Source organism: Neofelis nebulosa, chromosome 4, assembly GCF_028018385.1.
Source record: "Neofelis nebulosa isolate mNeoNeb1 chromosome 4, mNeoNeb1.pri, whole genome shotgun sequence".
Lineage (NCBI taxonomy): Eukaryota > Metazoa > Chordata > Mammalia > Carnivora > Felidae > Neofelis > Neofelis nebulosa.
The window spans coordinates 74,228,734-74,250,555 of record NC_080785.1 but is presented as its reverse complement, the minus strand read 5'-3'; the positions used below and the strand labels follow the sequence as shown (position 1 = coordinate 74,250,555).

Here is a 21,822-nt window from a genome sequence, read left to right as displayed (position 1 = left end):
TAATGCTTGTGAAAAGGATAAATTGTTGGTGTAAATACTGAGATGTTCTGCTTGCCAAGGACACATTACAAGGACATTTTTTATTTTGAACATTGGTGATTCTCGTGTTCAGTAAAAGACAAAGGAAAATTTTTATTAATGTTATTTTGTAAAAATGTTTACAGTGGTAAATAATAGTTCATAGCTACATTACTAGAAACAGTTAATGTGAAATAAACCACACTCAAAAATCTTTATTATGTGGCTTATGTTTTCCTATTAGTTGGTTTATAATATGCCTCTGCTCATCAGTGGAAGCTCTCTCTTTTTTTCTCAATACAAACTTGGTTGAAGTAATTTTATGAAAGTTCATTTGTCTGATTTAGGTTGGAAGTTAAAGATAAAACAGATGAAGTACATTTGCTTAATGACACATTAGCAAGTGAACAGAAAAAATCCAGAGAGCTCCAGTGGGCTTTGGAGAAAGAGAAAGCCAAACTAGGACGCAATGAAGAGCGGGATAAAGAAGAACTTGAGGTATGGTTATCTTTGTCTTTAAATGTCTGTGGAAAATCCAAAACAACAGGAGAGAGAGAGAGAGAGAGAGAGAGAGTCTGGAGACTGTCTCTTTAAACTGTCAACCTTATACTCTTCATGAGGCACGATAAGTTTTTTTGCTATATGTGGAATACTATTACAATGTTATTTGTATTAAACTGTACCATCAGGAAATGCTAACGGTGTGGTACATTTTTGTTTTGCTATGTCCAAGGGTGCATTACAGACACTTCTGCTACAGGGTGTGTTTTTGGAAATTTGAATTAGCGCATATGCAGTTGATAAATAGGGCAACCATTCGGGTTAATGCAGAATAATTTTGGTTCCTGTTTTGTCTAGGGAAGGGGAACAGTGACACTTCTCTGGAAGCAGAACCCCTCACTGCCATATTGTTTAAAAATTTAAAATGAGTCCCTTCACACTGATCTCTCTTCCAGCCCTTCACTGCTGGCAGCTCAGAGAAGGTCATGTTGCTACACACAGTGCCCACTTATGGTAGCCCCGCTGGCTCAGAGATCTTCCATCTATGCGTAGTACTCACCAGCTGTATGCTTAAAAACTGTGTAGCTGGCATTTCTGCTCTATTACTTTCTGTTTTCTTTTGTTGGGGTTTTTTTGATTGTCCATCTTGGTGGCCTCCACGCATAGTGAGGTCTCCACCTGGCAAGGACATGATATCCCCTTGGGTACAGATTACTATTTTAAAACTTTTTTTCTTGTTTATTTGTTTGTTTATTTAGAGAGGATTGCGTGAGTGAGCACAAGCAGGGGATGGGGGGCAGAGAGAGAGGGAGAGAGGGAATCCCAAGCAGGCTCTGCACTGTCATCGCAGAGCCTGACATGGGACTCAATCCCACAAAACATGAGATCATGACCTGAGTCGAAATCAAGACTCAGAGGCCCAACCGACTGAGCCACCCAGGTGCCCCTACTGTGTTTTTATCCTTACAAATTTGTGTAAGTTTTGAGTAGTTTGTCTATAACCCTGCTTTCCCCACAAACCCCATTATTTTTAGTATGTGACATTGGACAACATGAGGTTTTTCAGGAACTTGTGTCATGTTATATTGAAAATATTTGTATTTTTAAAGGTCATTATTTCTAGAAGAAATGTACTCTACTTCATATTCCTTAACTAGATATGATTAATATTTGGAGGAAAAAGTATTATTTAGCTTATCTTTTGTTTATGTTCTTTGATGAAAATCATTTGGCTGTCCCAAATAATTATGCTCTAACCACTGAAAATTTGAGTTAATAAACTGGGTAATCAGTTCTGTTCCCAAATACTACCAACTTAGTACTAATAAAGGCACAATGGTATACTTATAAAGGATTTTTAAAAAAATATTAACATTCTTTATTCAACTTTGTTCTACAAGGATTTGAAATTTTCACTTGAGGGTCAGAAACAAAGGAATATTCAGCTAAATCTACTGTTGGAACAACAGAAACAACTACTAAACGAATCACAGGAGAAAATAGAATCACAAAGAGTGCTACATGATGCCCAGTTATCAGAAGAACGAGGTCGGAACTTAGAGCTGCAAGTACTTCTTGAATCCGAGAAGGTTCGAATACGGGAAATGAGCAACACCCTGGACAGGGAGCGGGAATTGCATGCTCAGCTGCAGAGCGGGGGGGATGGTGGGCAGCCTGGGCCCTCGCTGCCCTCTGAGGACCTCCTTAGAGAGCTACAGAAACAGCTGGAGGAGAAACACAGTCGCATTGTAGAATTGTTAAATGAGACTGAGAAATATAAACTGGATTCTCTGCAAACAAGACAGCAAATGGAAAAGGATAGGCAGGTTCACAGGAAGACGTTGCAGACAGAACAAGAGGCCAACACTGAGGGGCAGAAGAAGATGCATGAGCTCCAGTCCAAAGTGGAAGATCTTCAGCGCCAGCTGGAAGAGAAAAGGCAACAAGTTTATAAGTTAGACCTTGAAGGAAAGCGACTGCAGGGCATTATGCAGGAATTCCAGAAGCAAGAACTAGAACGAGAAGAGAAACGAGAAAGTAGAAGAATTCTCTATCAGAATCTCAATGAGGTAAGTTGATGCTCTTTTAAAGTAGTTCTTAAAAGAACACTACAGCCCTTTGAACGTGTAATTTTGATACTCGACTAATTTATTCATTCATTCATTTACTTTTAAATGTTTATTTTTGAGAGAGAGAGCGAGAGCAGGGGAGAGCAGGGGAGGGCCGGGGAGAGAGGGGGAAAGAGGATGAACCAGGCTTTGCGCCGAGAGTGGAGAGCCCAGTGCCAGACTCAAACTGGCAAACCATGAGATCATAACCTGAGCCAAAGCTGGACACTGAATCAACTCAGCCACTCAGGTGTCTCGATATTGTACTGAATTATTTAAATAGTTATGAACAAATCATATGTAAAGGAAATCCATAGAAGTTTATTTGGAGTATGAACCATAATTGTGTTCCCTTAAGAAAGAATATGATTCATTGTTCATTTATAATTACTGCTTTTTCTTTTTCTGTTGAAAATTGCTAGCCAACCACGTGGAGTTTAACCAGTGATCGAACTAGAAATTGGGTTCTTCAACAGAAAATAGAAGGAGAGACGAAGGAATCAGGCTATCCTAAACTGATTGAAATGAATGAAGGAGGAGCTGGCTGTAATCATGAATTAGAAATGATCAGACAAAAGCTTCAACGTGTGGCTTCAAAGCTGCATCATCTGGCCCAGAAAGCCTCCAATAGGTTAGATTTTTTTTTTTCTCCTGTCTTTTGGAAATGACATTCTTAGACAAACTGGATAGAATCTGTCCCTCACTAAAAGCTAGCCAAGGGTGGGGAATTGAAATTTTTTTTGTTTATTTCTTTTTGAGAGAGAAAGAGCATGAGTGTGGGAGGGTCAGAGAGACAGGGAGAGAGATCCCAAGCAGGCTCTGCACTGTTGGTGTAGTGCCCAACATGGGGCTCAGACCCATGAACTGTGAGATCATGACCTGAGCCAAAATCAAGAGTCAGTGCTTAACAGATTGAGCCACACAGGCGCTCCAGGAATTGAAATTTTAGTTAATGCATACTTACATTAGGAGATGATAGTATTTTTTTTAAGAGAAAACAAGCAGGGGAGAGGTACAGAGGGAGAGAATTTTTTTTAAGTTTATTTTTATTTATTTTGAGGGAGCAGCAAGGGGCAGAGAGAGAGGGAGACAGAGTTGCAAGCAGGCTCCACGATGTCAGCATAGAATCCAACGTGGGGCTCAAACCTGCAAACTGTGAGATCATGACCTGAACCTAAATCAAGAGTCAGACACTCAAGTGAAGTGATACACTTCAACAAAACTCATATACCTGAAAACAAATATCTTAACACTGTAGAAAGAGAATACTTAATGTAAGGGAGAAGTGGTAGATGAAGCATAGCGTCACCTCATCTATAATGTTTGGGCTCAGTACTGCTAATTGAGAAAGGTATGTTTCAACTTTTTCTCTCTTAAAGACTACAGTTTGAAACAGCAGATGATGAAGATTTCATTTGGGTTCAGGAAAATATTGATGGAATTATTTTACAACTACAGAAGTTAACTGGCCAGCCAGGGCAAGAGGTAAGACTTTAAAAAACTCTTTATAAAAGATATCAAGAACAAAGATTTAATGGAGCTATATGAACCATTTAAAGCTGGCACCATATTTTCTAAAGAGTTTTAATTTTATCTTTTTGTTTATTTTAAATATTTAAAATAGTTTATTTAAAATATTTATTTATTTATTTATTTTAAATATTAATAATAATATTTGCCTTTCCCAAATAGAAGATACTGAAAGTTTGAAGGGAAATTAACTTTCATTATCATTATTGAATAATTATGGTGACATTTTATTGTAGTATAACCAAGTTTCTTAAAAGAATAGTCTCATTTCTAGCTCTCCACTCATAACCACCCACAGAATGGTATCAGTGTCTTCAGAGTTGACTAATCTGAATCTTTTCATTCCCTGTCTTTGACTTCTTTGTAGCATTTGACACTTTTGACCTCTCCCATCTTAAAAACTCTTGTGTGTGTCAGTATTCTCTCATTTCTTCCATTTCTTTTCATCAGTCACCTTCATGAATTCTTTCTCTGTATCTTCCTCCGTTTTTTTTCTCTAATTGTGAAAGCTCATTCATTCCCACAGCCTGAGTTCTCAGTAGACTTATTTACTGAACAAATACTTATGTCAGGCACTTGTTATATGCCAGGTACCATCCTGGGTTCTGGGCTTCATCAAACAAATCTTATAAAATCTCGCCCTTAGGAACCTTATCTTCTATTGTAGTCTATACCTTTATCCTGTGGTCCAGGTTTATATTTTCCATTAGTTACTGGAACTCTTTCCATGGGGAAATGTACCCCCATAGAGATCCCTTAGGAACCTTACAGGCACATTCCAAATTGAGCATCATCTTTCTTCTTCCTGTCCCAAACCCTCATTTCTGGTCCTGATATCACCCAGTTTAGAAAGCTGAAGGTCACCATGGACCACCTTCCTTCACTCTCACTTGTGTGTCTAAGCAGTGACTAAGTCCTGTGTTTTTACCACCTAAATACCTATTCCATGTGTCCTTAGTCATTACCTTTTTCAGGCTTTCAGCATTTCTCACCTGAACTGTTGTGATGACTTCGTCATGTGTCTGCCTGACACCAGGATCTGTCTTCCTTAATTTACTGTACTTTGCATGCTGCTACCAAAGGAATTTTTGTAACACATAAATTTTGTGTCACACTCTTGTCTCAAAACCGTTTATGACTCTCCATTGACTACGTTTAGGTATATTATCCATAAGTAAAGGCAGCCTTTACTCTAGCCTTACCACGCAAATCGTAGCTCCCGAAAAGCAAGACACTCTCACACAAAACCTTTGTGCCTTTACACATACTATTCCTTCCGCTTAATATGCCCTTCCCTATCTTCTCTTCTGTCTATTAAATTCTTCCTTGTTATATAAGACAACTCAAACACCACTTCTTCATGAAATCTGTTGTTCTCAGTGCCTCTTCATATTTTTATGTGCATTGTGTATAAATATTTATGCTTACACAACCTTAATATCATTTTATTTTTCTAGCCTAGCTTAGTGTCCCCAGGTACTTCTTGTGGCTCATTGACTGAAAGATTACTGAGGCAAAATGCTGAGCTAACAGGACATATCAGCCAACTGACGGAAGAAAAGAATGATTTAAGAAACACAGTTATGAAGCTAGAAGAACAGATCAGATGGTATCGACAGACAGGAGCTGGCAGAGATTATGTACGTCTGTTTTTAGCATGGCCACATTAGGAGTGTTGCAAAGTTACAGTTTCTACTTTCTAGTTTCAATTTTTATCCCTAGCAGGGTACGAATATTAAGTATCTGATTCTTAGTAAGATCATTGAAAAATATTATAGAGTTGACAATAATGATAATAGATATTATTTATTGGGAGCCCTCTCTGTGCCAGATCCTGGGTTATATATGTTCAGAATCTCTCATCCACATTCAGCCTGACACATGTGAAAACTGAAGTCTGTAGTCAAACCAGGAACTGCTTCTCTCCAAAGCCACATACTTTGCTACCTATGGGCCAGCAGTGGACACACGTAAAGAAATGTTCAAATGTGAATTCTGACTTCTCATCAATTATTTATCGGTTATTATATGTGTAACTCAAGTGACAGATGCCATTAAATTATATATTACAGTCTAATAAACTACTCTGGCCATTTACTGAAATTTTTTCCATTTAAAAACTACAAAATAAATTGCTAGCATCTGTAATATAAAAATAAGAATATAATATATAGGAAAGACTTGTGAGACAGCTGTATAGTCAAATACATAATCATACATCCACAAAGCTTCTGTAGGGACCCACTTCTCTATGTACGTGCCTGGTTATTTTTTTCCCCACTTCTCCAGTGTACGGTTTCAGGCCCAGGCTCTACATTTGAACCCATATGGCCCCATTTATTAAGTCTCTAGACTTTTTTATTTAAAACAATTTTTTAATGTTTATTTATTTTGAGAGTGAGGAAGAACAAGAGCGCAAGCAGGGGAGGGGCAGAGAGAGGGAGCAAGAGGGAAAGAATCCCAAGTAGGCTCCGTGATGCTAGTGTAGAGTCCAACACAGGACTCGAACTCACAAACTGTGAGATCATGACCTGAGCCTACATCAAAAGTGGGATCCTTACCCAACTCAGCCACTGAGGCGGCCCTCTAGACTTTTTTATTTTAAAGCTCTGCAAAATCTAAACACTTTCTTTGGGGCTAGGCTTTCACGGGGATTTTTAGTTTTAAAATTAATCTAAGCAAAGGATATTAGTGTATATTCTTTCATGTCAGTTGAGATTGGCTTTGAACCCTCCATATCTGAGATTGGAAAGCTGATATCTCCTAGGGTTACCTTTAATGTGTTTAATTTAGGTTTTTCTTCAGAGACTTATTCCTAAAAATCATGAAAGTATACTCTGGTTTCTGTAGTCTTCTAGGTTTTTGTTGAGTGGTAGTGCCAACATTGAAGCAATCATTGCTTCCGAAAAAGAAGTCTGGAACAGAGAAAAGTTGACTCTGCAAAAATCCTTGAAAAGAGCAGAAGCCGAAGTGTACAAACTGAAGGCTGAACTAAGAAATGAAGCTTTACTTCAGAATCTGAGCTCTGATTCTGAGCATGCCACTCTAAAGGTAAGAGATGTCTTGCATCTAAACATACACCAGAGCTGGTCCTCTGCTTTTGCCTTGTTTCATCTTTCACTAATCTTAACTGAACAGAATGAAGAAATTAGGTGACATTCAGGCTGTCCTTAGGTCTCACTATTCAGTCTGTGTCATGAATGCAGGTGTCTTGCTGGTCACAAAAACTTTGTGATGAGGCATGTCTCAATGGCAGCACCCTGAGCTCATGGTCCACTTCCCACCATGTCATCTCTAACAGACCAACAGAAAGTTCTCTTTTCCACTGCCAACAGAAGCTCTGCTTCCTTCAGTGTCAGAGCGTCATTCTCTGTGAGATCATAAGCCCTCTGAACAACCTCTGTCATGGCTATGATGAGTATTGTAGGAAAACTACTTGTAAAATGTTAATATAAAATCTGAAAGAAAAATGTTTGGAATATTTGTTTTAACTATGGAATGAACATAAATTTATGCCTCTTAAAGGACAGAGACCATTAGCATTTGAAAGTTAAATATTTTAGCAACTATACTAGTAAAAGTAGCTACACAAGTAGACAAAAAAAAACTGAGATAAGGGAATGACCAAAACATTTGCAGTAAGTATGAATGGGGGCTAAAATCCAAAAACATAGATATAAGGTTTGTGTTCACATTCCACTGACTAAAAAGAGGCAGAAGTGTGAAATTTAAGGTTGATTATCCTTACTTTCAACTTTGCTGATAAAGTAGGAAACAGTAGTAGGGTATCTGCCATTCTACTACTTTTTTTTTTTTTTAATAAAATCTAGGTTATCTTTTTCTAGAGAACAATTTGAATGGCTTCTTAATAATGTCTTTGTGTTCTTCCCTTTTTTAAACATAGAGAATTTACGGTAAATATCTGAGGGCAGAAAGTTTTCGGAAAGCTCTCATTTATCAGAAGAAATACCTGCTGCTGTTACTGGGTGGGTTCCAGGAGTGTGAAGATGCCACACTGGCTCTGCTCGCCCGGATGGGGGGGCAGCCAGCCTTCACAGACCTAGAGGTGATCACCCACCGTCCAAAGGGATTCACCAGGTTTCGGTCAGCTGTCAGAGTGTCCATGGCAATTTCAAGGTAAATGTTTGACAGAAAATGCATTTTAATAGACACTAAAAGGATTTAGATTTTTAATCTACTCTTCTCTCTGCCTGTTGTGCTCTGTATTCATACAGTATGAGACATTTGCCATACTTCTTTCTTTCATCCTTTTAGCAGGGATACTTTATGTTGTACTTGGAGACCCTATGAAAAGAACTCCCAGGTGCAGGCAGCTGGTAACTCAGAGCTGGCACATCCAGTCTGGATTGTTTTGTTCTGTTATGTTTGGTTTTTAACCCTGAATAAGCCCATGAAGCAGCTCAGACGTATAAATAAAAGGGACCATAAGACGGAAAATATGTTTTTGAAAACTTACTTAGGCTACCTGCATTCATTGTCTTCCTTGCTAAAATAATGCCCTCTTGGGTCTTAGCTACACAGAGCCCTGGCCTAACTCTCCATTCAAACCCAAGATTAGCCTTTAGGGCATTGGACTGTGCTAGTGCTTTTGTCATGCCTTTTCTAGGAGTTCTAAGCAGGCAACACTGGCACTCATTCTGTTTGTAGTTGAAATGGAGCCAGGACTCAAACTCCCTTGAGGACCTGGCTGCCTGCAGTCCTGTCACCCAGGTGCGATATACCCCAACACCTCGATTTTTCCATGCTTCCCCTCCCTTTTATATACGTAGTAACCAGGCAGTCTCAAAAGCACTTCAGTTTTTAAAGTTCTTCCTGTCAGGTCACATCTGATATGTCTTCAAAGGGTTTTGTCCTTTTTCCTTTACCTTTCTTTGAAAAATGTGACAGAATTTTTTAACTGAAAGCTGTCTGAGATCACCTGGTCCAGAATACCATCTCACAGGCAAGGAAACTGAGGCACAGCGAGTTTGCAAAGCCAGGAGTGATAGCGCTAGGATAATCAGCCAGGGCTCCCAGTTCTCATCCATGTTGGCTCTGCAAAAGGAACTCACGTTTTATCTTGTTAATGGCCTGAGGCCCTCCTTGCCTGTTCTTCTCCACATTGTTGTCAGGTGATTCCAGTTTCTCCTTCCTCCTCTTTCATTCCTTTCATCATCTTGTACACCTTGTACAGGCTTAAGTGCTAGGAGATGCACTGATAAAAAATGCATAATCCTTGTCTGAATCCCTTAAGGCAGCTTACTTCCTAGGGAGGAAGACCAGTGTGCTCATAACTTGGAAGACACTAAATGACAGGTCACGAGAGTTTAGGTATTAATTTTACTGGAACGTTTGGGAAGGCTCTATGAAAGCCAGTTGCCATTGAAGGACGTCATCTAACTCCTTCTTTTTCTTGTCCTCTTACATGTTCATTGTATTTTCACCCTCCTAAAACTGGGCTTCAAAACTGATTGGAATTAAGAAATCACAATTGGTGTTCCAGAAAGTTCCTTGGGCCAGGGGTGGGGCAGGCAGCAGCTCACTACCACTGGTTGTTAGCAGTGCCACCACCACCACCCCTTCCTTTTAATGCCTCGTTGTTTTTCATCCCTGATCACATGGCCTCACTGCTTCTCCAGCTTTCCCAGCTCAGTCACCCTGCTAGTGTAAAGGTCTTTTATTTTCTTTCCATCTCATTTGCCTTGTAGTCTCTCTAGTCTTTTCTCCTTTCATTATTTCTTGCCCTTTGTCCATCTACTTTTCTCTTTTCTGCTTTTGCTTTTCGTCTCTTTGAGTCCTTTGTACCTCTATAAAGTCAGAACAGAAGAGACCTCTGATGCCTCTTGGAAAGCCTGTTCTAGTTAATTTTGCCCCAGACTAGGGGACATTTGCATGATTTTAGATTAGGCAGTCATGTGATTGTGTTGAAATTTTTCTGTGTTCACATTCAAATGTATGACTTGAATTTTGTGGGAAATGTATATTTATACTCCTTCTGTTATAGATGTGCTGTGAAACTTTTTCTTGGCATCTTTTTTAGAATGAAATTTTTGGTTCGACGTTGGCAACGAGTCACAAGTTCTGGTTCCATCAATATTAACAGGGATGGCTTTGGACTGAATCCAGGTGACGTCAGAATAGGATTTCTTTTCTTATGTTTAGGATTCTTTTAAAATTACTGTACATGTAATATCTTCCAAAAAATGTGTTCTGGAACTTGTGTTGTCCAAAGACCCCTTATAAGCAACAGAGCTGGGGACCTTGCTGATTTTTCAAGAGTTAACAAGAGCTCATTTTTATGGAACACTAGCCCTGCTTTTTCCCAATCCTGTATATTTTCCCAATCCTGTGAGGTAAGTACAGTTACTATCATTCTCACTTTACACAAGAAAAACTGAGGCATATAAAGCATTTATTGTTGGCCCCAGAGCCAGCGCTGAACATTGGCAGTCTGGCTCTAGAGCCCACTCTCCTTACGGTTGCATTAAGGCTCTGATTCAAGAAAGGATTGCTGTTATTCAGCCATGTAGAAGTTACAGTTTGAAATTTTCACAGTACTCAGGTTTTGAGTTTATAGATAGGTTGTATGTAATGGTAACAGTTAAAATTCCTTCTCTCTCGACCTAAAAGTGGAAACAAACATTAGGACTTCAACATTTTAGGCATAAGGATGAGCTTAGAAACTGGGCAGGACACAGAGTTTCAGACACAGAGCGTAACTATTCATACAGGTACATATTGGTATTAAACCACCTTTACACATTCTGCCAGTAGCTGAGCAGCAGAGAAAAATATTTGGTACCCTAAGCAAAGTGGTCTGAAATACGCATCCTTGTACATAAACAGCTGAAATCTGCACTATAATGAGCTTTCTGTTGTAAGTTAGCAAATCTTGATTTCATGTTTTTTCTAATAAATCAGTAGAATGGTGTGATGTAGTAATTTTTATCCACATCATCTTTTTCTCTAAACCACTCACACTCAGATACCCCTCATCTCACTTCTAGGTATTACTAAGAAGTCTTTTAAAAAGAAAATACTCCAGTTAAAAATAGTTTATTTTCTTTGACATATAGTTCCAGATTATCAGAAATACTTGAAGGAAAATAAAGCAATAGTTCGTTCTACTGTTTTTTCTCTTCTTTGGGAAGAATAACTAAAAATGACTATAAATAGGTAATGTTGTATAGTACGGTATAGTAGTCTTTTGAGCCCTTACCTGTTTTGTAGAAATTTTCCAAGGGCTTGATTTTTCCCCCCCCTTAAAGTATGTAACATTTTGGATTACTTTAGGTGCTGAAAAGACTGACCCATTTTATCATTCTCCTGGGGGGCTGGAGCTATACGGAGAACCGAGACACACGGCATATCGCTCAAGATCAGAGCTGGACTATCCTAGGTCTCCTTTACATTTTCAAAATAGGTAAGTGTGTGACGAAGCTGCCGAGATTCGTTACATATACTAACACTTAACAGGGAAAGGAGGACACTGTTAGGGCTTTGACTCCTTTGCTTTGAAATAGCTGGTGTGTCTCAGTTGTATATGATTTACATAAGCTAAGGTCCAGAATCAAAAACGTTTGTTTAATATAACTTATTGTCAGATTGGCTTACATACAACATCCAGTGCTCATCCCAACAAGTGCCCTCCTCAATACCCATCACCCACAAAAAGAGTTTTTGGTTTTTTGTTTTGTTTTGTTTGTGGTTTTTTTTTACATTTATTTATTTGTGAGAGAGAGAGACAGCATGAGCAGGGGAGGGGCAGAGAGAGAGGGAGAGACAGAATCAGAAGCAGGGTCCAGGCTCCAAGCTGTCAGCACAGAACCCGATGTGGGGCTCGAACCCACGAACCGTGAGATCATGACCTGAGTCGAAGTCGGACGCCTAACCGACTGAGCCACCCAGGCGCCCCCAGTTTTTGAATTTATACCTGGTTTCCAAGGGTATTGGAAACTGAACTAATCAAGTGTTATTTAGTGTATGCTGTGGTTACACATTGGGAAATGTATTAACTAAATCGACAGTCTCTGCAGATCGTGAAAAAAAAACTCTAAAGTCTCCACAACATACATTTGTACATACACAGCGCTCATTGAGGGCTTCTGCAACAGGCATTCTACTGGACACTTTCATGATGACTTAGTAGCTGCTTTAAGTTTATTGAAATTTTTTCGTCTTGTACATCACAAACTCAGAACCTTAGAGGATATAGATTAGGCCTAGCTTAGTGTCCCCAAGTACTTCTTGTGATTCATTGACTGAAAGGACTACTGAGCATAATGCTGAGCCGGCACAACCTATCAGCCAACTGAGTGAAGAAAAGAATGATTTAAGAAACATAGTTATAAAGATGGAAGAACACATCAGATGGTATCAGCAGACGAGAGCTAACAGAACATGTCTGTTTTTAGCATGGCCACATATTGGAAATACTGTAGTTACAATTTCTGCTCCCTAGTTTCAATTTTTAACCCTAATAATGTACAGATATTAAGTATCTGATTCTTAGTCTCTTTGCCAGATCCTGGGCTGTATACTTTCAGAATCTCTAATCCATATTTAGCCTTGTACATGAAAAAACTGAAGTCTGTAGTCAGACCAAGAACTACTTCTCTCCAAAGCCAGATATTTTGCCACCTATGGACCAATAGCAGACACGTAAAGAAATGTTCAAATGTGAATTCTGACTGTTCTCGCCAGTTATCAGTTATTATGTTCATAACTCAAGTTGAAGATCTAGCTTTTGAGGGCAGGATGGTGGCAGGTTGTTAAGTTACTTGCATTATTTGTGGATAATTTGGATTCATGTTCATATTTTTAATCTCCTAGGTACCCGGGCCCTCCAGCTGATTTAAATCCTGGTTCCTTAGCATGTTCTCAGCTTCAGAATTACGACCCTGACAGAGCTTTGACAGATTATATCACTCGGCTAGAGGCACTGCAAAGACGACTTGGAACTGTACAGTCAGGTACTCTCAGCCTAACTGTGTATTACTGGCAGCCCCATTGTGCTGGACAGACCCAGAGCTCCCCTTTCTCTTTTTGAAACTCCTTGACCTTCTTCATCAGGATAATTGAATCCCAGAGCTTAGTTCATGAGGTACCAGGTTAGACTTAGGAATTCAACTCCAGAAATGATTTACCACCCTAGTTTCACTCCCACAAAAAAAGATACCCTACTCAGATTGATTAGATGAAATGTACAACAGGCACCAAGGTACAAAGGCCTGGGAGGCTTACAGAGTCTGCTGGAGAAGGTGTTCCTAATTACAGTGGACTCCTAAACAACCCAAGGCTGAACTGCACAGCTCCATTTATGTACCGTGCTGTAAATGTATTTTTCTTCCATATGATTCTTACGATTTTCTTAACATTTTCTTTCCTCTAGATTATTTTATTGTAAGAATACAACATATAAAAATATGTGTTAATTGCCTCTATGTCACCTGTAAGGCTTTCTCAGTCAGTAGTAAGCTATTAGTAGTTAAGTTTGGAGGAGTCAAAAGTTACACATGGATTTTCAACTGTGCAAGGGGTCAGTACCCTTAGCCCCCACATTGTTCAAGGGTCACCTATATGAGGTGAGGCATGCAAATTAGGGGTGGGGAAATGAGAGAAGGAAGCATGTATCTTAAGCATTTAATGCAGCTGTTGTCCCTACTAGGACCCAGTGCTTTTATTCATGATCCAAGAAACTTGTTCCATTCAAAAGACTTTATAAAAATGACCATTTTTTTTCTCTGCTTAAAAACACAAAAATTCATACTTAATAGAAATTGATTCCCTATTCATTATGGGAAAGTCTGTTTTCCCTGTCTCCCTTCAATTCACTCCTGATTCAAGTGTTTCAATCATTTTAATGTGTTTTAAATTAATTTTAAATCAGCTTTTACATTTTGTTTTTATTTCTGTTAAAGACCCTTTTTTTCCTACTGTTCCCCCAAACTAGATAGGGTAGTAGTTTGTCTTCTCATACAAAAGATCACTTAACCCAAGCAACTTGTAGTCCTAGGAAGCTGTTAGAGTCATAGCTGGACTTTGTTTGGTAGGGTTTGCTGTGGTTTGTATCTTTCACAAGACTCAGATTTTGAAGACCAAAAGATTTTTCAAGAGGCAGGAGGTGTAGAATATAATATAGAACGTTCAACCTGCAGGGCACTTTAAAGAGAATCTTAGCATTAGTCTTACCTTGCCACAGAGCAACAGTGACTTTTAAATATACGTTCAAAATCTCTTTTAAAAATCAGTTCAAGTATGGATGAGACTTTTTTAGAAAAATAAAAAGCAGTTATTTAAATGGCAGGTAATAGTAATCTTCTGCCCTTCATGAACTGGTTAGTCTGGTGTAGGCAACAATCCAATTTGAAATCACTACAGGCATACCTCGTTTTATTGTGCTTTGCTTTATTGCAATTTACAGATAAGCTTTTTTTTTTTTTTTTGACAAATGAAGTTTTGTGGCAGCCCTGGGTTGAGCAAGTCTAGTGGTGCCATTCGTTCCAACACCATTTGCTCACTTTGATGTCTCGCATTTTGGTAATTGTTACAGTGTTTCATACTTTTTCTTTAGATTATGATCAGTGACTTTTGATGTTACTATTGTGATTGTCCTGGAAGCACCATAAACTGTGCCATATAAGACAGCAAATTTAATCGATAAATGGATGTGTTCTGAGTCCTCCACAGACCAGCCATTCCTCTGTCTCTTTTCCTGTCCTGGAGCCTCTTTCTTCCCTGAGACACAGCAATATTGAAATTAGGCCAGTCAATAACCCTGCAGTGGTGTTTCAGTAGTCATGTGAAAGGAAAAGTCACACATCTCACTTAAAGGCTAGAAATGATTAAGCTTAGTGAGGGAGACATGTCGAAAGCCAAGATAGGCCAAAAGGTAGGCCTCTTGCACCAAAGAGCCCAGCTGTAAATGCAGAAGATAAGTTCTTCAAGGAAGATCTCATCCGTATGCCGATTCCTCAAGGAAATTAAAAGTGCTTGCACCAGTGAACACGTGAATAAGAAAGCAAAACAGCCTTACTGCTGATGAGGAGAAAGTTTTAGTGGTCTGGGTAGAATATCAAACCAACCACAACATTTCCTTAGGCCAAAGCCTAATCCAGAGCAAGGCTTTAATTCTCAATTCTTTGAAGGCTGAGTGAGATGAGGAAGCTGCAGAAGAAAGTTTGAAGCTAGCAGAAGTTGGTAGACAAGTTTTAAGAAAAGAAGTCTCCACAGCATAAAAGTGCAAGGTAAAGCAACAAGTGCTAACATAGAAGCTCCAAGAGATCTAGCTAAGATAATTCATGAAGGTGGCTACACTAAACAGATGTTTAATGTAGACAAAACAGCCATCTTTTGGAAGAAGATGCCATCTAGGGCTTTCACAGCTGGAGAGGAAGAGTCCGTGTCTAGCTTCAAAGGATGGGCTGACTTTCTTGTTAGGAGCTGATGCATCAAGTGAAGCCAATGCTCATTTACCATTTCAAAAATCCTAGGGCCCTCAAGAATTATGCTAAATCTGCTCTGCCTGTGTTACATCAGGATAGAACACTCTGCATCTCTTGACAACAGGATATCCTGAATATTTTAAGCTGTGTTGAGATCTGCTCAGGAAAAAGGATTCCTTTCAAAATACTACTGCTCATTGACCGTGCCACCTGCTCACCCACAAGCTCTGATGTACAACAGGATTAATGTTTACATGCCTGCTAACACAGCATCCGTTCTGCAGCCCATGGATGAAGGAGTAATTTTGATTTTCAAGTCTTATTACTTAAGAAATATAATTTGTAAGGTTCTAGCTCCCATAGATCGTGATTCCCCTGACAGATCTGGGCAAAGTAAATCAAAACCCTTAAAAAAAGGATTCATCATTCTAGATGTAAGAACATCTGTGATTCATGGGAACAGGTCAAAATATCCACATGGACAGGAGTTTGGAGGAGGTTGATTTCGACCCTCTTCCATGACTCTGAGGGGTTCAAGACTTACGGTGTAGGAAGTAACTGCAGATGTGGTAGAAACTGCCAGGGAACTAGAGTTAGAAGTGGAGTCTAAGGATGTGACTGAATTCCTGCAATGTCATGATAAAACTTGAGTGAATGAGGGTTCCTTCTTATGGATGGGCAAAAAAAGGGGTCTCTTGAGATGGAATCTGTTTCTAGTGAAGATGCTGTGAAGACTGTTGAAATGACAACAAAGGATTTGAATATTACATAAAAGCTGATAAAGCAGCAGGGTTTGAGAGGATTGACTCCACTTTTTTCTTAATTAAAAAGAAAATTTTTTTAAATATTTATTTTTGAGAGAGACACAGAGAGAGACAGACAAAGTGTGAGCAGGGGAGGGGCAGAGAGTGAGACACAGAATTCGAAGCAGGCTCCAGGCTCTGAGGAGCCCGACATGGGGCTCAAACTCCCGAAATGTGAGTTTGTGACCTGAGCCAAAGTCAGCCGCTCAGCTGACTAAGCCACCCAGGGGCCCTTCTTAATTTTTTAAATGTTTATTTTTGAGAGGGACAGAGTGCAAGCGGGGGAGGGGCAGAGAGAGAGGGAGACACAATTCAAAGCAGGATCCAGGCTCTGAGCTGTCAGCACAGAGTCTGATGTGGCATTCAAACTCACAGACTGTGAGATCATGACCTGAGCTGAAGTCGGACACTTAACTAACTGAGCCACCCAGGTGCCCTGACTCCAGTTTTGAAAGAAGTTCTACACTGAGTAAAATGCTGTTAAACAGCATGACATGCTAGAGAAATTGTTCATGAAAGGAAGAGCCAATCCATACAGCAAATTTCATTTTTGTTTTATCTGAAGTAATTGCCACAGCCACCAGCCACCCTGATCAGTCAGCAGCCTTCAACATCAAGGCAAGACCCTCTACCAGCAAGGATTACAACTCCCTGAAAACACAGATGATGTTTAACATTTTTTAATATTTTAGACCTAATGCTATTGCTCACTTAATAGACTACGGTATAGTATAAACTTTTATTTGCCCAGAGAAACAAAAAAACTTGACTCTCTGTATTGCAATATTCACTTTATTACAGTGGTCTGAAACCAGACTTGCATCATCTCCAGAGAATGCCTGTACTAATTGGTCAGGTATAGATCGCAATTTAATTTGAAATAACTTATCTTGTTTTTCTCTCATAGGTTCAACCCAGTTTCATGCTGGCATGAGAAGATAATCCTTTGAAACATAAATCAAAGTGATTTTAAACAAATTCCCTTTTGTAAATCACTCGTTCTTTTGTGCTTTTGTATTGTGGATATTCAGCGGGACCAACATGAACACAGCTTATGATTGTATACAAATCCCTTGCCAGCACATGAAAACAAACTGGAGTTTGTATATATTAGCATTGTGTATGTATTCATGCACAATAATCATTAAATTATATTATATATATTATATATATATTATATTATATATATTTGTGGAATGCTAATTTAAATGATTAAATTATAAACCTTGTGTATTTATCGAATGGGTGAAAAGATTAAACTTTTGCGCATTATGATACTGCTGAATGTGTAGCTTGAGGTGTCCTGCACTTTTCTTATAAGGCTACTGAAGTTACATGTTTCTGCCCAAATATATTTGCTACTGGTGATGAAGACAGATAATATCACTTGTAGAGACCTATTTTTGTATAATGGTAGAAGTTTTGAATTTTATGGGGTATTTTGTCAAGTACTGAAATAAAAATGACTTCACCATTTTAACCACACTGTTTTTTGGAACCTCCTTGAGCCATAGTTTTTGGTGTATGTCTTAGATCACTCAGGCTGCTGTGACCAAATACCATGGACTAGATAACTTATAAACAAATTTATTTCTTGCAGTTCTGGAGGTTGGGAAGTCAGAAGTCAAGGTGCCAGCAGATTTGGTATCAGGTAACATAGACTGCCATCTCCCTGCTCTGTCCTCACATGGCAGAAAGGACAAGGAAGCTCTCTGAGGTCTATTTTGTAAGGACACGAATCCCATTCATGAGACTTCTGCCCCCATGATCCTATCACCTTCCCAAATGCCCCACTTCCAAATACCATCACATTGGGGATTGGGTTTCAACAAGAATCTGGGCTGGAGTGGGGGGAAGCCAACATTCAGTCTTTGGCAGGGCAGATTATTTCATTATCTCAAATATGTATACTTTGAGATTCAGAAAGTTGTCCTAATCTTGGTATTGGTATTTTTCTCTCCCTCTTGAGGAAGAGTTTCTCTTGCACGTTTCTATCAACTTCACATCTGTAGTATTTTTTTAAAGCTATATTGATATTTTCATCATTAGCCTAGTATATCAATGTAGTATATACTAGTATAGTTTGTTGCTTAAATTCATAAAGGAAATACAGTTTGAAATTAGTACAAAGATGGAATTTTTTTCCCATCCCAAGTTCCTAGTTTCCTGAATTCTACTCACTGAAACACCACTTTACAATTAGTGAATAGACTACATTTTTTCTCAAGAAATGAAAAACTCCTTCAGAAATAGTTTAACATGAGTGGGGAGGAAAATACTTTGGCCTTATCTAGTGAAAACAGACTATGTGGTTAAATTACAGGTATATAGTCAAGCACCCAGTTGTAATTCGAGTTGATTCTTGAACACAGGCTTCAACACAATGTGACCAATGATACTACCCCCAAAGACCCTACTTTATATTACCTTTATCTTAAAGCCAGAGTTCCAGACCTCCAAGTTTGTATTTAAAAAAAAAAAAAGTTATTAACCTACATTAAGTTTTAATAAACAGAATAACAGAAACATCCCTAATTCTAGAGGGGAAGAAGGAAACCACCTAGAGCCAAAGAGAACAAAAAGTATCCTTTAAGGACTTTATTTTGGGCTTTCACACACATGTGACTATGTGGAACCAGATACAAAGTAATTAGATCAAGATACATGTGCAGTCTTTAGTATTAAGTCACTGTTAAGTCTCAATTTCCTGGAGACAATGCTTCCAGTTAAAATTTCAAAGGACATTCAACTACAGCATAGCTCCATCTTTGCTGGGTATCATCATACCAAAACAACTGATGGGATTCTCTTTTATCCAAGGCTTTAAATGTGAGTTTCTTCCCTACCCACTCATCTTCACACACACACACAAACATTACCGAGTAAATAAATAACCTAAGGTTTCTAAGAATCTCCCTAGGCATTTATACTTATAGATCATGATTTGAATACCCTGAACTTATTTGCCAAGAGCTATTTTTGTTAAATTTAATATCTAGAAACTATGTTTAGAGTCTGTCAATTACCAAGATCCCCCTAATTCCTTATTAATGAACTTGATTTTCTTAAATAAAGCATCTACAGTAAATACCCATCATAAAACTATTAGGAAATACCTCAAATGCCATTAGATTTGATGTAACCTTTCAGTTAAGAAAATATAAAAACCATAAGTTAAGCTTTTTAAAATTACAAAGAATATACCACGAGTTGTTTCGTAAACTTCATTCACTTCAAATGCTTTTTGCAGTTTACAGTGATGTTCCACATATTAGTTCCTTGCAGCCTTTTTCATTTTGATCTTCGTTTGTATCGGATAACTGGGTTTTCAGGGGTGTGAATCATGGTTGTATAATTCACAGTGGGAAAATATCCATCAATGAGATCAAATTCATATAAACGAAGCATAGTGGACCAAATTGTCTTGATTTGAACATAAGCAAAATTCTCCCCAATACAACGATGACGCCCTATTAAAAAAAAAAGTCTTCGTAAGAATCAGTTGAAATTCTTTTCACCTGATTAAAAAAAAAAAAATCCCAGATTTTCAACATTTGTTTTTAGGGGAAACAGCACGTGGATAATTATATAAGGACTCTTCCAATTAGTTTTTGAAATGTCACATCTATCCAAGTTTATATGTAAGGACTGAAATCTAGAATATTCTTAGCTTCTGTCCCAAGAGAGCCCTAGTTAAAAGTCAATATGAACCCTTCAAAACTTTCAATGCCAGGGCACTTTGCTGGCTCAGTTGGTAAAGCAAGTGACTCTTGATTTCAGGGTTGTAAGTTTGAGCCCCACAGTGGATGTAGAGATTACTTAAAATGAAATCTTTAAAAAAAAACCCTCAAATCTTTCAAAATAAGAAAAAGGGATTTAATAATCCCCAAATAGCAACACCTATCAAGATCAAAATGTAAAATGTCGATACATGTAAAAACTGTTGATTCTAAAATGCATATGGACACAAATACTAATTTGAAGGGATACATGCACCCCAATGTTTACAGCAGCAAATTATGGAAACAGTTCAAGTATCCATCAACTTTATCAATGGATAAAGATGTGGTGTATGTGTGTACATACACACACACACACACACACACACAATGGAATAACAGCTGTAAAAAATGAAATCTTCCCGTTTGCAATGGCATGGATAGAAGTTAAGTATTATGCTATGTAAAATAAGTCAGAGACAAATACCATATGATTTCACATGTAGGATTTAAGAAAACAAGCAAACAGGAAAAGAGAGGGGACAAACCAAGAAACAGACTCTTGGGGCACCTGGGTGGCTCAGTCAGTTAGGAATTCAACTTTGGGTCATGATCACACAGTTTTGAGTTTGAGCCCAGCACTGAGCTGTCTACAGTCAGCACGGATCCTCTGTCCCTACACCCCCCACTCCCAGCCCCCTCTTCTCGTGTGCGCTCTCAACAATAAATAAGCACTTGGGGCGCCTGGGTGGCTCAGTCGGTTGAGCATCCGACTTCGGCTCAGGTCATGATCTCACAGCTTGTGGGTTTGAGCCCCGTGTCGGGCTCTGTGCTGACTGCTCAGAGCCTAGAGCCTGTTTCAGATTCTGTGTCTCCCTCTCTCTCTGACCCTACCCCGTTCATGCTCTGTCTCTGTCTCAAAAATAAACGTAAAAAAAAATAAGCATTTAAAGAAACAGACTCTTAACTGTAGAGAACAAACATGGTTACCAGAGGGGAGGTGGGTGGGTGGATGGGGGAAATCGATGATGGGGATTAAGGAGGGCACTTGTGATGAGCATCAAGTGATGTATAGAATTGCTGAATCTATTATACACCTGAAACTAATACTATACTGTATGTTAACTAACTAGATTCAAATAAAAACTTTTAAGAAAATGCATATGGAAATGCAAAGGAAGACGTAGGATACCAAAGCAGTCTTTGGGAAAAAAAAAAAGAAAACCAAGTTAGAAGACTTAAAACTTCAAACCTGATTTCAATACTAAAGGTGCAACAACTGTGATGTTGATCTGTAATAAATAGGTACTTGTTCTTCCTCCCATTCTTGCCAGAGAGTTCCTCAAACATCTTGGAATTTAAGTGAAAAGAGCAATAAAAGAAGAGGACGTTTTATTCAAAACAGGCCCATTTTTCAACCACACTTGAGTTTGTTAATGAGGAGACTTTTGGAAATCCCCTCAGAGTGGGGCCTGGCTGCCAGGGAAACCAACCTAGTGATTAGAGAGTTAGAACTTTTAGCCCCACCCTCTGACCTCTAGGATGGAGAGGGACTGAAGGTTGAATTAATCACCAATGACTGATGATTTAATCAATCATGACTACATAATGAACCCTTCACAAAATCCCTATCGTATGGAAGGATGGATAGCTTTCCAGGTTGGTGACCATGTGGAGATGCCAGGAGTGTGGTGTGCCC

At 38.8% G+C, this 21,822-nt stretch overlaps 2 protein-coding genes across 12 annotated transcripts in view; one reads left to right on the top strand and one right to left on the bottom strand.

The window, feature by feature from the left end:
- Positions 1 to 17,554, top strand: part of AKAP9 (A-kinase anchoring protein 9) — a 151,322-nt gene extending 133,768 nt beyond the window's left edge. For all 7 annotated transcript variants that reach the window (XM_058725131.1, XM_058725134.1, XM_058725133.1 and 4 more), the window contains 11 exons: positions 366 to 516; positions 1,920 to 2,588; positions 3,050 to 3,258; positions 4,007 to 4,112; positions 5,615 to 5,797; positions 7,008 to 7,208; positions 8,062 to 8,294; positions 10,198 to 10,283; positions 11,451 to 11,580; positions 12,990 to 13,129; positions 17,312 to 17,554. In XM_058725131.1, the coding sequence (XP_058581114.1) occupies positions 366 to 516; positions 1,920 to 2,588; positions 3,050 to 3,258; positions 4,007 to 4,112; positions 5,615 to 5,797; positions 7,008 to 7,208; positions 8,062 to 8,294; positions 10,198 to 10,283; positions 11,451 to 11,580; positions 12,990 to 13,129; positions 17,312 to 17,346 (2,143 nt within the window). In that variant the 3' untranslated portion in view covers positions 17,347 to 17,554. The remainder of the gene's footprint in view (positions 1 to 365; positions 517 to 1,919; positions 2,589 to 3,049; positions 3,259 to 4,006; positions 4,113 to 5,614; positions 5,798 to 7,007; positions 7,209 to 8,061; positions 8,295 to 10,197; positions 10,284 to 11,450; positions 11,581 to 12,989; positions 13,130 to 17,311) is intronic.
- A 2,060-nt stretch (positions 17,555 to 19,614) lies between these two features.
- The window catches only part of LOC131509419 (lanosterol 14-alpha demethylase), a 55,612-nt gene continuing 53,404 nt past the window's right edge, over positions 19,615 to 21,822 (bottom strand). For all 5 annotated transcript variants that reach the window (XM_058725125.1, XM_058725126.1, XM_058725127.1 and 2 more), the window contains one exon: positions 19,615 to 19,874. In XM_058725125.1, the coding sequence (XP_058581108.1) occupies positions 19,696 to 19,874 (179 nt within the window). In that variant the 3' untranslated portion in view covers positions 19,615 to 19,695. The remainder of the gene's footprint in view (positions 19,875 to 21,822) is intronic.